The sequence below is a fragment of the Diabrotica virgifera genome, chromosome 4 (genome assembly GCF_917563875.1).
Source record: "Diabrotica virgifera virgifera chromosome 4, PGI_DIABVI_V3a".
Taxonomy (NCBI): Eukaryota; Metazoa; Arthropoda; class Insecta; order Coleoptera; family Chrysomelidae; genus Diabrotica; species Diabrotica virgifera.
The window spans coordinates 40,901,721-40,915,970 of record NC_065446.1 but is presented as its reverse complement, the minus strand read 5'-3'; the positions used below and the strand labels follow the sequence as shown (position 1 = coordinate 40,915,970).

At 32.2% G+C, this 14,250-nt stretch overlaps 1 protein-coding gene across 1 annotated transcript in view; it reads left to right on the top strand.

Annotated features, from left to right (window-relative positions):
- Positions 1-9,140, top strand: part of LOC114325510 (sentrin-specific protease 1) — a 50,809-nt gene extending 41,669 nt beyond the window's left edge. The window contains exon 6 of the mRNA XM_028273575.2: positions 8,722-9,140. Coding sequence (XP_028129376.2) covers positions 8,722-9,016 — 295 coding nt within the window. The 3' untranslated portion in view covers positions 9,017-9,140. The remainder of the gene's footprint in view (positions 1-8,721) is intronic.
- Positions 9,141-14,250: the final 5,110 nt, after the last annotated feature.

Below are 14,250 nucleotides of genomic sequence, written 5' to 3'. Positions count from 1 at the left end.
TACCAAAATTTCAAAAATCATTAAAAATAAAAAAAACTCGACGTTGTGACCTCGTGAAACTCATAAGCTAATTAAATCTTTTTGAATTTTTTGTTTCGTATGATCGAGTGTCGAGTTCTGATGTCCACCGCAAAATCCATTTTTTTGTGAGCTGCCTGTCAAAATTTGTCACCAATATTTCACAAATATTTTTCAATATTTTGGATTGAATTGTTTTCTAAATATTCTTTGAATTGTACTTAATATGCTTATTTAATTTAAAAATAAAATATGTGTACCAAAGCTTCGAAAAAAATTCACAAAAATGTGCTTGATTTGTTGATTTCAAACCATACCCCCCCCCCCCCCTTAATGAACAGTTTCAAATTCTCCATATCCAAAATAAAGGCCTTAAGCTATTTTTGTAAGAATCTATGGAAATTAATAAATTGAAAAATACATATATAATAATTATGAATGACCAACTTGAGACAAACAGCTCCCCACTCCTCAATCTATTCAGTGGTGCAGACAAAAAGTAAAATGTACATCACTTGAAAAAGACACTTTGACAAAACAGCTATAATGACATTAACTTGTAGTAAATCTTGTAGAAGTATTGAAGACAAAAGTTTTTCATTGATTTATTATTAGATAAACTTTAATACCTCTAAACTCACAAGTTGTTATACTATAGCGATTTATAATGCGTATTTTATACGCGTCTTTATCTAACTAAACCAATCACGAGTCAGTAATCATATTTTATGTTCAATACTCTATTGATTTAAATTTAACTTTCAATTCAATATTTCCATAAAAGCAATTAATAAGCAATATCCATTATTTAATGCCATAAAATTGAATTTGACGATTATTTTTTCTCGTCTACTATATTTTTTTCAAATTTACTCTAATTTTATGGACCTGGCACAATGATCCCACTCTTCGTGATTGGGAATATTTCTCCACGGAAGCTTCTTCTTAATTTCTTTTTTTTTTTATATGATTGTTCCATCAAAATTTTTGTTTTCTTCTATTTTTATTTTTACTAACCCCACACACTTCATCTGCTGCTCTTGTTATTATCGTTTTGAACTTCCCCCACAAAAGTTATTGTTGTTTATTGTCTGGTCTTTCAAAAGGCAAAGTAACCTCTTTGAAATCCACGTTTACTGGTTCGGATAATTTAGGCTTCATAAATTACCATAAAGTAAGGAGATTTCGAGAAAGGACACCTCACACATCGTATGGAAAATATAATGTCACTTAAATGAAATAAAATATACATGAAGAGATTGGTCTCAAAATATGAATCATTTCATACCATTTCCAACTCTGAATTTTGCTGAATTAAGGCGTTAATTGTAATTAAAGTCGATCGAAATCGAATTTTTGAAGTTCATAAAACTCCAATTCATAAATAATATTAGTCTAGCGGCTATTGAAAACAGCATATCCACCATTAGCTTAAGCCGATTAGAGGCAGTACAACCGACCAAAGTATACCTACTTTATTATCAATAATAATAGGATGAGATGAGAGTAAGCCTCTGCCTTAATCCCTCAGAAAGATTTATGAGTAAGCGAATTACAAAATCTTTTTTCTCTCTTTGACACACGTACATTCCCATTTGATTTTAGATTTATTTCTATCAATTTACGCTCTTCTTATTCAAAATACAGAGTTGGCGCAAGGATATGAAATTAGTGTAATTTCAAGACCAATCTATTCATGTAAATTTTATTTCATTTGAGTGACATTATATCAGGAGCCTGGAGGAGTAAGGGCGAACCCGAAAAATGGTCATTTCAAAAACAGTCTCATCTTCCTGACATACTTTTAAAGAATGCGTTTGTATATTATAACAGCATGTTTCGCCCTTCATACTCCTAAAATTTCGTAAGAAATAATATACCAATCCATTCATGTCAGAAACTGAACTGCATAATCATCTAGGGCGAACCCACAGGTTTTCGTTGCGTGTCCGTTCAAGGTTCGCCCCTTCTCTGTTAACGCGTCGGTGTTTTTGTAATTCTGTAGCTTAGTAGCTTTAATTGGTAAGATACAGAAGACGAAGGATCCGTAGACAATGAAGATCAAATTGAATTCAATTGAAGCTTTATTTGTGAATTTTATTAAAAACACTAGGTATGTTTATTTTTATAGAATAAAAAGTTTTAAACCTTTTTTTTATTTCATAAAAATCTTCCAATCTTCTTCCCAAAAATCTTCATTAAAGGATTTCCATACCGTAGGAAAAGATTAGGGTGTAATTTACATAATATGTAGTAAAGAAACTAAATTTGCATAAAGTTTATTGTATATTGTAATTTTTATTAGTGCTTGGCGATAAACTTTCCGCTTACAAAGGCGCCTTTCATTATTCTGTTCAACGCTTCTGTACCGATAGAACGTGACACCGTCAAAAACCATCTTTACAAAGTGAATATAAGGCATAAATAAGAAGGATTATTATAGTAATTTTAAAGTTTACTTTATTATATCAATTTACTATTTTAGTTAGGAACAAGCCGTAAAATTAAAATTATAATTCCTGAGATTTACACGTTTTATTCACTTTGCTAAGATTTTTTGTCGGCATTTTAATACAGATTATACACTGTATACCTCGGTAGACCGCACGCTGTAGTAGAAATGCGACGATAAACCGCATAATCTAGTAGCTTCACTTTGTTCGCCCTTACTATTCTAACATGTTTGTAAACTTTAACTCAGTTTTCCTGAAACATAAGATGTGTGAGGTGTCCTTTAAGGGAGGGGGGGGGGGGGTATGGTTTGAAATCAACATATCAAGCACATTTTTGTGAATTTTTTTCGAAGCTGGTACAATTATTTTATTTTTAAATTAAATAAACATATTAAGTACAATTCAAAGAATACTTAGAAAAAAATCCAATCCAAAATATTGAAAAGTAAGCCATTGGTGACAAATTTTGACAGGCAGCTCGCAAAAGAATGGATTTTGCGGTGGACATCAGAACTCGTCACTAGATCATACGAAACAAAAAATTCAAAAAGATTTAATTAGATTATGAGTTTCACGAGGTCACAACGTCGAGTTTTTTTTACTTTTAATGGTTTTTGAATTTTTGGTATCACTCAGAAATCAAAAAAATGAAAGTTTTGGTAAAAATTTTGTGAAAATCAACAGATTTATTATTGTTGAACAAAAAATAAGCAAAAAAAGAAAAATATCACGACGTTGTTACCTCATGAAATGTCTCAAAAAAATCTGTGCAAAATATCAGGAATATCGGCCGAGTAGTTTTTCAGTTACAATGTCCACCGCATTTGAAAAAGCAGTTTTGAGAAAAATGAGTTTAAAGTTTTGACAACTGCATCTTCATCTTCTTATTTGTCTGCCAAATCGTAAAGTGATGCACATTGGAATATGTTTTTTGAATCGAGGAGTAATCTACAAAAGAGAAGGCGAACAGTTGTTTAACGTTTCTCACTACGCTCAAGCGTGCTGGCGCGAAGTCGCGGCAAAGCGAGTCGAAGGTAGAGACATTCAACTGTATTCTGGTAATTTTACTCCGATTATTTTGAAATTTTCAGAGTATTCTTGAAAGTATGCACTTTTATTTGAAATAATAAAAAAATTAAATATTTCAAACCATACCCCCCCCCCCTTAAGGTCATTTAAGTTTATATTCTTTACTGAGTCTATTCAGTTTATCTGCAATTTTTTGTGTTTCAAAATATCTGTTAATAACATATATAGTATCGTCGCAATATTAAATCATTTTTATATCGAAGTACAAAAAACTCGAAGAAGTACCACAAAATTTTTATATGAAAAGGTCATACAAGGACGCGTTTAGTAAAAAACAGGAACAAAAACAAAGGACTGACCTACAATGTAATATTAAAAAGTATTAAACTTGAGAATTATAACCATGTGGTGACACCGCCCACCTCAGAAGGAACTTCCCAGACCTGGATGGAGGAAGAATCCACTAGTTTACATTACACCTAGAGTTCCACAAACTTCATTATTAGGTTTTTAAGCTATTTTAATTTAACATTTAAAATGTTAAAATTTAATGAAGTTTGTGGAACTATAGGTATAATGTAAACTAGTGGATTCTTCCTTCTTCCAGGTCTACCCCAGGCTGTGGGTGAAAAAACGGGATATAATTCAGGAATTTTTAAAACCTATCAGGTGTTTTTACTAAAATGTAACCAAAAATTTTAGGTTTTTTATTTATGACGTTTTTCATTTGTTAAATTTGCAATTTTTAAAGATTTTTAATTTTGCAGCTTAGGATATTCATTTTAGAGAAAAACTTTTAAACAGAAAATTGGAGCAAATTAAAAAACCTACAGTTTGAGCTATGGCAAGTTTAATTTCGTTAATCTGTTATTGCAAAACAGCTTGCGAAATGTCCAAAATGTCCGTTTTTTGGAATTGCATTATTTATTGTAAAAATAACTTTTATTTATTTTTTTACGGCTTTAAAATAAAGATCTTTCAATACCAAACATAAAAAACTTTGTATAGTTCGATTGGTGACCGTGTTGCTTAGATATTATAACCTGTTTATAAAAAGGGGTCAAATGTCGAAGTCTATAACTTTTTGAAAAAAAATCGTAGAAAGTTAATCCAAGATCCACTCTCCTTCTAAAGACTTATATTTTCATATTCTGAAAGGGGGCAAATTTAGTTATAAACGTTTAGAACTGAAGCTGCCCCTGTACATCTTATGAGTTTCTAACTTGCAGATTATTGTTGCTGAGGACAAAATAAAGATTAGAAACAAAATAAAAATTTTTTTATGACGAACTGAAGCGGAGATAATTGTTTTTGTTTTCTTAAATCGTAGTGACTTTATTTATAAGAATTAAGAAATTATTTCACAGTCATTGACTAAAGAAAGACTTATATTATCTTAAAATACAAATTATTTTAAACGAAAATTACATTTTATTATTAAAAATGATTTTTAAAGTGTAGTGGAGTTTATTTTTCTTTAGTAATGTGATTTCTTGTGTCGGTTGCCCTTAGCAACGGTTAGCAACTTATAGTACATTGAATCACGGTTTTTGCTCCAAATTTTAAAGCACGGCTTGGATTGACATGAAATTTGGCAAACACATAGATAACATGTCAAAGAATAAAAATGATATTGGACCTCTTTGTGCTGTTGCACTGGGGGTGAGTGTCACCCCTTAAAGTTGTGAAAACATATTCGTTCAAAATAAGCCCGGAAATGGATAGAACGACTAATTCTAAGCAACTTTTATTCTGTAGCATTTTTTCATTAAGTTAATACTTTTCGAGGTATTTGCGAGTAAATACGTTCATTTTTCAACAAAAAAAAACACGTTTTTAGGCGGTTTTTGGCAAATAACTCAAAAAGTAAGTATTTTATTGAAAAAACATTCTTAGCAAAAATATAGCCCATTAAAAATTAAAAAAAAATGGTGTATGTATGAACTCACTAGACCTAGCACAAGCAAAGTTCTAGCTAATGAAAAATAGGTTCATGTCCGTCAAATTTCAAAGTGCATATTTCAACGTGAAATAACCAGAAAATGATGGGACTTTTTGGAGAAAACTCATTAAAATTTTTTTAAACAAAATATTATTTTTTGTTTTTTAAAAAAGTTTCTAGTATCAAAAGTAAGCAAGTTCAAAATAACGTTGATCTCTTTTTTTTTGTCGAAAAAACTCGGGAATGACACCCCTAATTACCATCTTAAATCAAATTAATCGTTACCGCTTCACAAGTTACTTTGTTCATGTATTATTTATATGATCTGTAAGTATCATCGGTTCAAAAGGCTTATTTAAAAAAATTGGTTTTAAAGTAAATCTGTTTTAATTTTTAATTTTGAAAAAAATGGTTTTTTTTTCAAATAACTGAAAATTTATTAGTGTGACCAAAAACTACAAAGAGCAAAAAAATGTAGTTTTTGCTTTTCTGAATATTTTGAATTTTTTGTTTTTTTTTTGTAAGGCAAAAATTGGTTAAGATATGGCTGTTCTAAATTTGCATACACTCGTGATTATTGACTAGTTCAAGTATTTTCAAATACAGCCCCTTCAAAAATAAGAACTTTAAACCGATGAAACTTACAGACATATACGACGCATACACGAGTAAAACAACTTATAAAGTAAAAAGGATTAATTTCATTTTTGATGCTAATTAGGGGGTGACTTTCCCGAGTTTTTTGACCAAAAAAAAAGAGACCAACTTTATTTTGAGCGTAACTTGCTTACTTTTGTTGCTACAAACTTTTTTAAAAAACAGATACACATATTTCTTTAAGCACTTTAAAAAAGTTATAATGATTTTTCTCCAAAAAGTGCACGATTTTTTGGTTATTTCACGTTGAAATAATTCACTTTGAAATTTGACGGATATGAACCTATTTTTCATTAACTAGAATTTTGTTTCTACTGGGTCTAGAGAGTTCATGCGTACATCATTTTTTTCAATCTTTAATGCGCTATATTTTTGTTAGTAATGTTTTTTCAATAAAATACTTAACTTTTTGAGTTACTTGCCAAAAACCGCCTAAAAACTTGTTTTTTTTTGTTGAAAAATGAACGTATTTACTCGCAAATAACTCGAAAAGTATTAACTTAATGAAAAAATGCTACAGAATAAAAGTTGTTTAGAATTAGTCGTTTTATCCATTTCCTGGCTTACTTTGAACGAATATGTTTTCACAACTTTTAAGTGGTGACACTCACCCCCAGTGCAAAAGCACAAAGAGGCCCAATATCATTTTTATTCTTTGACATGTTATCTATGTGTTTGCCAAATTTCATGTCAATCCAAGCCGTGCTTTAAAATTTGGAGCAAAAACCGTGATTCAATGTACTATAAGTTGCTAAGGGCAACCGACACAATAAATCGCATTCCTAAAGAAAAATAAACCACTTATATACACTATACACTTTAAAAATCATTTTTAATAATAAAATGTAATTTTCGATTAAAATAATTTGTATTTTAAGATAATATAAGTCTTTCTTTAGTCAATGACTGTGAAATAATTTCTTAATTGTTATAAATAAAGTCACTACGATTTAAGAAAACAAAAACAATTATCTCCGCTTCAGTTGGCCGTAAAAATTTTTTATTTTGTTTCGAATCTTTATTTTGTCCTCAGCAACAATAATCTAAGTTAGAAACTCATAAGATGTACAGGGGCGGCTTCAGTTGTAAACGTTTATAACGAAATTTGCCCCCTTATTTTCAAACCCGAAGTAAGAGGTTGAAAAATGTTTTACGCATTTATTTACATCAGAATATGAAAATATAATAGGTCTGGATCCCGCGTATGAAAAAAAAGTTGATTAATAGCAAGCTGAAAATTTGTTAATAGCTTAAGGGTGTCTAGTCGGACAAACTTTGATATATGGGAACACTGGAACAGGGGAAGTTTTAATTGAGCAACAGGTTAAAAATTTTAAACGGTCAGACCACGAAAACGGCACATGTATTTTGTCCGACAGAACAGACTTAAACTCTCCAAACAGAGATTAAACTCTCATGCAAAAATCAGACTGCTATTTATCACCAAATGGGCGTTTTAATGAGTGGAACATGTAGAATATGTCAAATGACAGGAATTATGACAGGTGATAAATAGCAGTCTGATTTTTGCATGAGAGTTTAATCTCTATTCGGAGAGTTTAAGTCTGTTCTGTCGGACAAAATAAATGTGCCGTTTTCGTGGTCTGACCGTTCCAAATTTTTAACATGTTCCACAATTAAAACTGCCTCTGTTACAGTGTTCCCATATATCAAAGTTTATCCGACTAGACACCCTTAAGCTATTAACAAATTTTCAGCTTGCTACTAATCCACTTTTTTTTTCATATGCGGGATCCAGACCTATAAGTCTTTAGAAGGAGAGTGGATCTTTGATTAACTTTCTACGATTTTTTTTCAAAAAGTTATAGACTTCGACATTTGACCCCTTTTTATAAACAAGTTATAATATCTAAGCAACACGTTCACCAATCGGACTCTACAAAGTTTTTTATATTCGGTATTGAAAGATCTTTATTTTAAAGTCTTAAAAAATAAATAAAAGTTATTTTTACAATAAATAATGCAATTGCAAAAAACGGCCATTTTGGACCTTTCGCAGGCTGTTTTGCAATAACGGATTAACGAAATTAAATTTGCCATAGCTCAAATTGTAGGTTTTTGAATTTACTACAATTTTCTCTTTCAAAGTTTTTCTCTAAAATGAATATTCTAAGCTGCAAAATTAAAAATCTTTAAAAATTGCAAATTTAACAAATGAAAAACGTCATAAATAAAAAACCTCCTAAAATTTTTGGTTACATTTTAGTAGAAGTTATTCCTGGTATCCGTCCTTTACAACACCTGATAGGTTTCAAAAATTCCTGAATTATATCCTGAAATCGACCTATTTTTACTCACACCTTGGACTAGTCTGGGAAGTTCCTTAACTGAGGTGGGCGATGTCACCACATGGTTATAATTCTCAAGTTTAATACTTTTTAATATTACATTGTAGGTCAGTCCTTTGTTTTTGTTCCTGTATTTTAAGCTGATGATGGCTCGTGATAGCCGAAACGCGTCCTTGTATGACCTTTTCATATAAAAATTTTGTGGTACTTCTTCGAGTTTTTTGTACTTCGTTACCTCAAGACCACATTTGAGAAATATGGATACTTCTCTTCATGAAATTGTTATATTTATAGTCTATTTAATTTATTATAGGTACTACGATAGTATGGGAAACAGCAACGACAGGTGTTTAAACGCGATTAAAAAGTACCTGGAAAAAGAACATTTAGATAAAAAGAAATCTGAACTGGATACGTCAGACTTCGAATTAGAAAATGTTACAGACATTCCACAACAAATGAACGGTAGCGATTGCGGAATGTTCGCCTGCACATTTGCTGAATTTACTACAAGAAACGCCTCGATAACGTTTTGTCAAGAACATATGCCCTATCTGAGGAAGAAGATGGTTGTAGAAATATTGGCGCAAGAACTTTTGATAAAATGATTACATTTTTTGAGTGTAATTACATTATATTAATTTATTTATTATTAAGCTGAAAACTAGATTTTTTTTAAATTTAAGTGTAAAATTAAATGTCATTTTTTATAAGTAAACTTTTTGAAATTTATTTGTTTTTCTGTTTATATGATATACAAACCTCTCATGTAAACCCATGCCTTATCTGAGGAAGAAAATGGTCGGAGAAATATTGGCGGGGGAACTTTTGATAAAGTGATTACATTTTTTGCGTGTAATTATATTGTTTTATACAATCAGCTTTGAAGGAAAAGAGCTATTGCAATGCCATTTTCCTGGATGTAAGTCAAGCATTTGACAAGGTCTGGCATCCAGGATTGTTATTCAATAGCCGCTATATAAAATACTAAAATCATACCTCGAAGAAAGGCTATTTTACACAAGATACGAAGAAAGTGTGTCTAACATACACAACATAAATGCTGGGGTCCCGCAAGGCAGCGTCTTGGGACCCATTCTCTACACAATCTTTACAGCTGATTTCGCAACTGGAGAAGAATCTACAATCGCAACATTCGCAGATGACACTGCAATTCTGCTAAAAAATCCAGATCCCATACAGGCAGCTGAAATATTGCAACAAAACATACATCTAATTGAAATATGGGCTAAGAAATGGAAGATAAAGATCAACGAAGCAAAATCAGTTAACGTAGTATTCATTAAATGTCACAAAGAAACACCGACTATCCTAATGCATAACAAGAACATTCCTAAAAATGATACTGTAAAATATCTTGGATTACACCTTGACAAGGGGCTAACATGGAGAACACACATCTGGATGAAGAGGAAGCAATTAGGAATAAAATTCAAAAAACTACTGGTTACTCGGCCGAAAATCCACTTTATCTTTATCTAACAAAATATTAGTGTATAAAGCAATCATCCTTCCCATCTGGACATACGGGATTGAACTGTGGGGAACTGCAGCAGACAGCAACCTAGCAATACTCAAGCGATTTCAATCCAAGGTTCTTCGTGCTATCCCAAATGCACCGTGGTTCATTCCAAATGCAGACATTTACAGGGACTTGAAGATCGAGACAGTGAAGCAGATGATCGTCAAATGCAGTGATAAATATTTCAAACGACTGGAAAAGCACCCCAACGAATTAGCAGTGAATTTATTGGACAACTCTACACAACTAAATAGACTGACCATTAGAACTCCACTTGACTTGCCATTTAGAAAATAAGTGTTTTAAGTGAAAAAAGTGACTTAGAGTAGTTATTAGTAATAAACCTACTATGGTTTGGTTTTTAACCAATAGGAAGTGATTCAAATTTACCGCGCTGTATTGCTTGTTTGTAATTGGTCCAACCGCAGGCAAGTTTACTACCAAATATCTTATACACGTAGATTTGGCCAACTCCGAAAAATAGCGTAACGCGGAGCAGTTCGTGTCAGTGGTCTATCTATCTCTCTCTACTGGCGCTTAGCTTTCTCTCTCTAGCATATGATGGCTGCCTCCTCTGTGTAACTGTCGTTCGATTACTCCCACCTCTTGGTAGATACGGTCACACTCGCACGACAGACAAAGATAGCTAGACCACCGTACTTGATATCGACGTTACACCCCGATGCATTGTTTAGCATATCCCTAGCCAGATCTATTCTTGACATATCTCTGTTTACTACAGTGTCATAAAATTTTGACACTAATGACATTTATCAAATTTTGACACTAGTGACTTTTCATGGGTTAATTAAGTTATATTGGCGATTTTTGTGTTTTCTGTGTTATTTTTAGATCTAACATTGATGATGATTTTTTATAAAAATCGAAAACGTTTTGTTGTGATGTAGCCCTTTAAAGGGATTTTAATAAAATTTTATACCTTTTACAAAGGATTTTTTCCAATTTTGTGATTGATGGTATACAGCCAACTACAGGAAAAACAGTGGTCTTTTCCTTGTGGAGAAATGCTTAGTGTTACTTAGTGATGTAACAGATTGTATTTTAAAACAATAAAACATTTTCTTTTCCTTGTGGAGAAATGCTTAGTGTTACTTAGTGATGTAACAGATTGTATTTTAAAACAAATAATAAAAAAATGATATTGTTTTAATTTATTAATTAACCTGAAAACTACATTTTTTTAAATGTAAGTATAAAATTAAATATCATTTTCTGTTAGTAAACTTTGTAAAATCTACTTGTTTTTCTGTTTATGTGATATACCAACCCCTCATGTATAAAAATTACTGAACAAAAACAAACTAGACAAAATAATTTAAATCAATAAAAATCTGTCTTGGAGCTATGATGTCCAAGAACCATTTTTATACATACAGGCAAATGTTATATGTTAGCAAACAAACGTCTTATAAAATATAGATCGTTTAATACAACTAAGGTTCACAAAATAGGTCTACTTTTGACAGAAAATTTAACAAATTCCTAATGGAGGATAAAAAATTCTGTATATTTTAGGCAGGCCGCGCATCAAAGAAACATGAAACGTAAATCATGTTTCATGGAAATAAAACACTGCTAAACAAATAGACGTCCGGCCATTTATGAAACTCTCCGAAAATAAAAATGTTTTATGAGCATGAATCACACTCGTTTCATTGGTAGGCGGACTTTAAGATTTGTTTACCTGTGTTTTATTTTCATGAAACTTGTTTTACGTTTCATGTTTCTTTGGTGTGCGGCTTGCCTTACAGCTACAAAATTTTATTTTTATTAACAAGACCTTGAAGTTCTGATAGACAAAGCAACCATTATAATTGCTTTCTTATTCAGACTTAACAATTTTAATTAATCTGATATTTAACTGTATACTAAGCAAATTAGGAAAATATTTAAAAATAATTTATACAGGTGGTTCAAAAACTGATGAAACTACTGGTTTCGCATTTTTGTTTCAAATAACAATTAAGTACGTTGAAAAATATCGAATTCCTGATTGTTGTTCTATTTTTACAGCCAAAGTTGCTACAATACAGAAAGTACTAACTTGGTGTGTCTCTAATTATTGTGAGAACATTATAATAGAGTCAGACTCTCAGGCAGTATTACAAGCTATTTGTGGCTATCCATTAGATAATTTCCAAAATTTCAAGAGGTTTTACGGTTTCTAGAACCAGAGATATTACAAATTTTTCAGCGCGCTTCAATTTGAACTTCCAATCTCAAAATCTGGCACACTCGTAAGCTTCTTCGCCCACAACTCTTCCTTGGCAGGGAGTAAAATCGATTTTTTTTCATTTCTAGACTAGGGTCTAAGGTTAGAGTAGTCTGTGCAATAAAAATGTCGCGGCTTTGGACTTAAGCAACAGGTAGTATACGTATATGTGAACCAACTAGTTTTTTTTAATAAAACTTTGAATAGCATCTGTACTATCAGCCACAGTAAGTCTTCAAAATTTCAACGAAACAGAATATTTCTCAATTAAAAAAGGAGTAAGGCAAGGTTGTATACAATAACTCCAATGTTATTTAACTTATACGTAGAAAAAGCCTGCAGTGGCAGACTCTAAGAAGAGTATTAAAGTAAACGGCATATTTATTAACATCGAGGAAGGGCCTGAGTAGCTCAGGCGGTAAGATGTCTGACTTCCGTGCAGGTAGGCTGGGGTTCGACAGACATTTTTAAAAATGTTTATAGGCCCCAGGTCGACTCAGCCTGAATAAAATGAGTACCTTGGGTAAAATCAGGGGTAATAGTCAGTTGAAGCATATAGCACTGTTATTTTCCTTGTATACCGTAGGCCCTAGATATAGCAGACTGCCCTGCTATATTCCCAAAGCCGCGTAAGCGGTATAAAGTGGGAGACTATTATTAATGAACAAGGGATATCTTTAATGCCTTTTAAATGATCTAGCTCGTGCAAGTGAAGCTCTGGGTTTGAAATTAAATATCTTCTTCTTTTATATAGGCAGTACTTCCTGTTTTTCTTCAACGGTGCCTTCCATTCTGCCCATAAGTTGTCATTCCATCTTTTCCTCGAGCTTTCTATACTTCTTCTGCCTAACGATGACTTGTCCCTGGCTATCCTTTATTCAGACATCCTGCTTATGTGTTCATTCCACTCTTCTTTTCTGTTTTTTACATATTTATGTATTTATATTGTCTATAACTACCAAGTATTTATATTGTCTACCCACCATATATGCGTCTGATTTCCTCACTTCTTACTCTGCCCTGTAGTCCTTTTCCAGCAATCCTTCTTAAGATCTTCATTTCGTTGGTCTCCAGATGTCTTCGTGTTTTGCTTGTATCTGGTCTTGTTTCGGCCGTGTACGTCATAACTGGCCTAATAACTGCCTTTTGCGGGCCTTTGTTTCCAATCTTAGTTAGGTGTTTGTTTTTCCAAATTGTGTCGTTTAGGCATCCGGCCGTTCTACTGGCTTTAATTATTTGGTCTTTTACCTCTTCTTCGATATTGTTGTCGGCTGATAGATTAATTCCTAGGTATTTTAAAGTCATTACTTGTATAATTTGATTGCCTAACTCGCAATTTGCATCTTATAGGTTCTTTGGCTATTACTAAGCTTTTTGTTTTTTGGGCTGATATTTTCATATTCATTTCTTTTGCGTTAATGTTGAATTCGTGCAGTAATCTTTGTAGGTCATCTTCGCACTCTGCTACTAACACGGTGTCATCGGCCTAACAGAGTATTTTGATCTCTCTATCGCCCATTTTGTACCCTCTTTTTTTCTTCACTTGTTTTATTATTGCATCCAACATTATGTTAAACAGTAGAGGGCTTAGTGAATCTCCTTGCCTGATTCCTGTGTTTGTTTCTATGGGTTTTGTTATTATTCCATTGATTGAAATTAAATATCAAGAAGACAAAAACACGATTAATAGGTAGAATTAATTACTGTTTCTATGGGTTTTGTTATTATTCCATTGATTGAAATTAAATATCAAGAAGACAAAAACACGATTAATAGGTAGAATTAATTCCCCAAACGCAAAGATGTATGTCGCTGGAGAAGAAATCGAACAAGTTAGGCAGTTTAAATACTTGGGTTTGGACCATGAGATTGAAATAAAGAGCAGAGTAGAACAAGCCAGATATACTTTTTTTGAGGCTTCGTAAATTTCTGACTGATGGCAAGTTGGATTTCAACGTGAGATACAAGATGCTAAAGTTTAGCCGGTTCTCTTGTACGGAATGGAAGTTAAAGCACAATCCATTAGCAAACTTGAAGTCTTTGAAATGTGGTGCCTGCGCTGAATG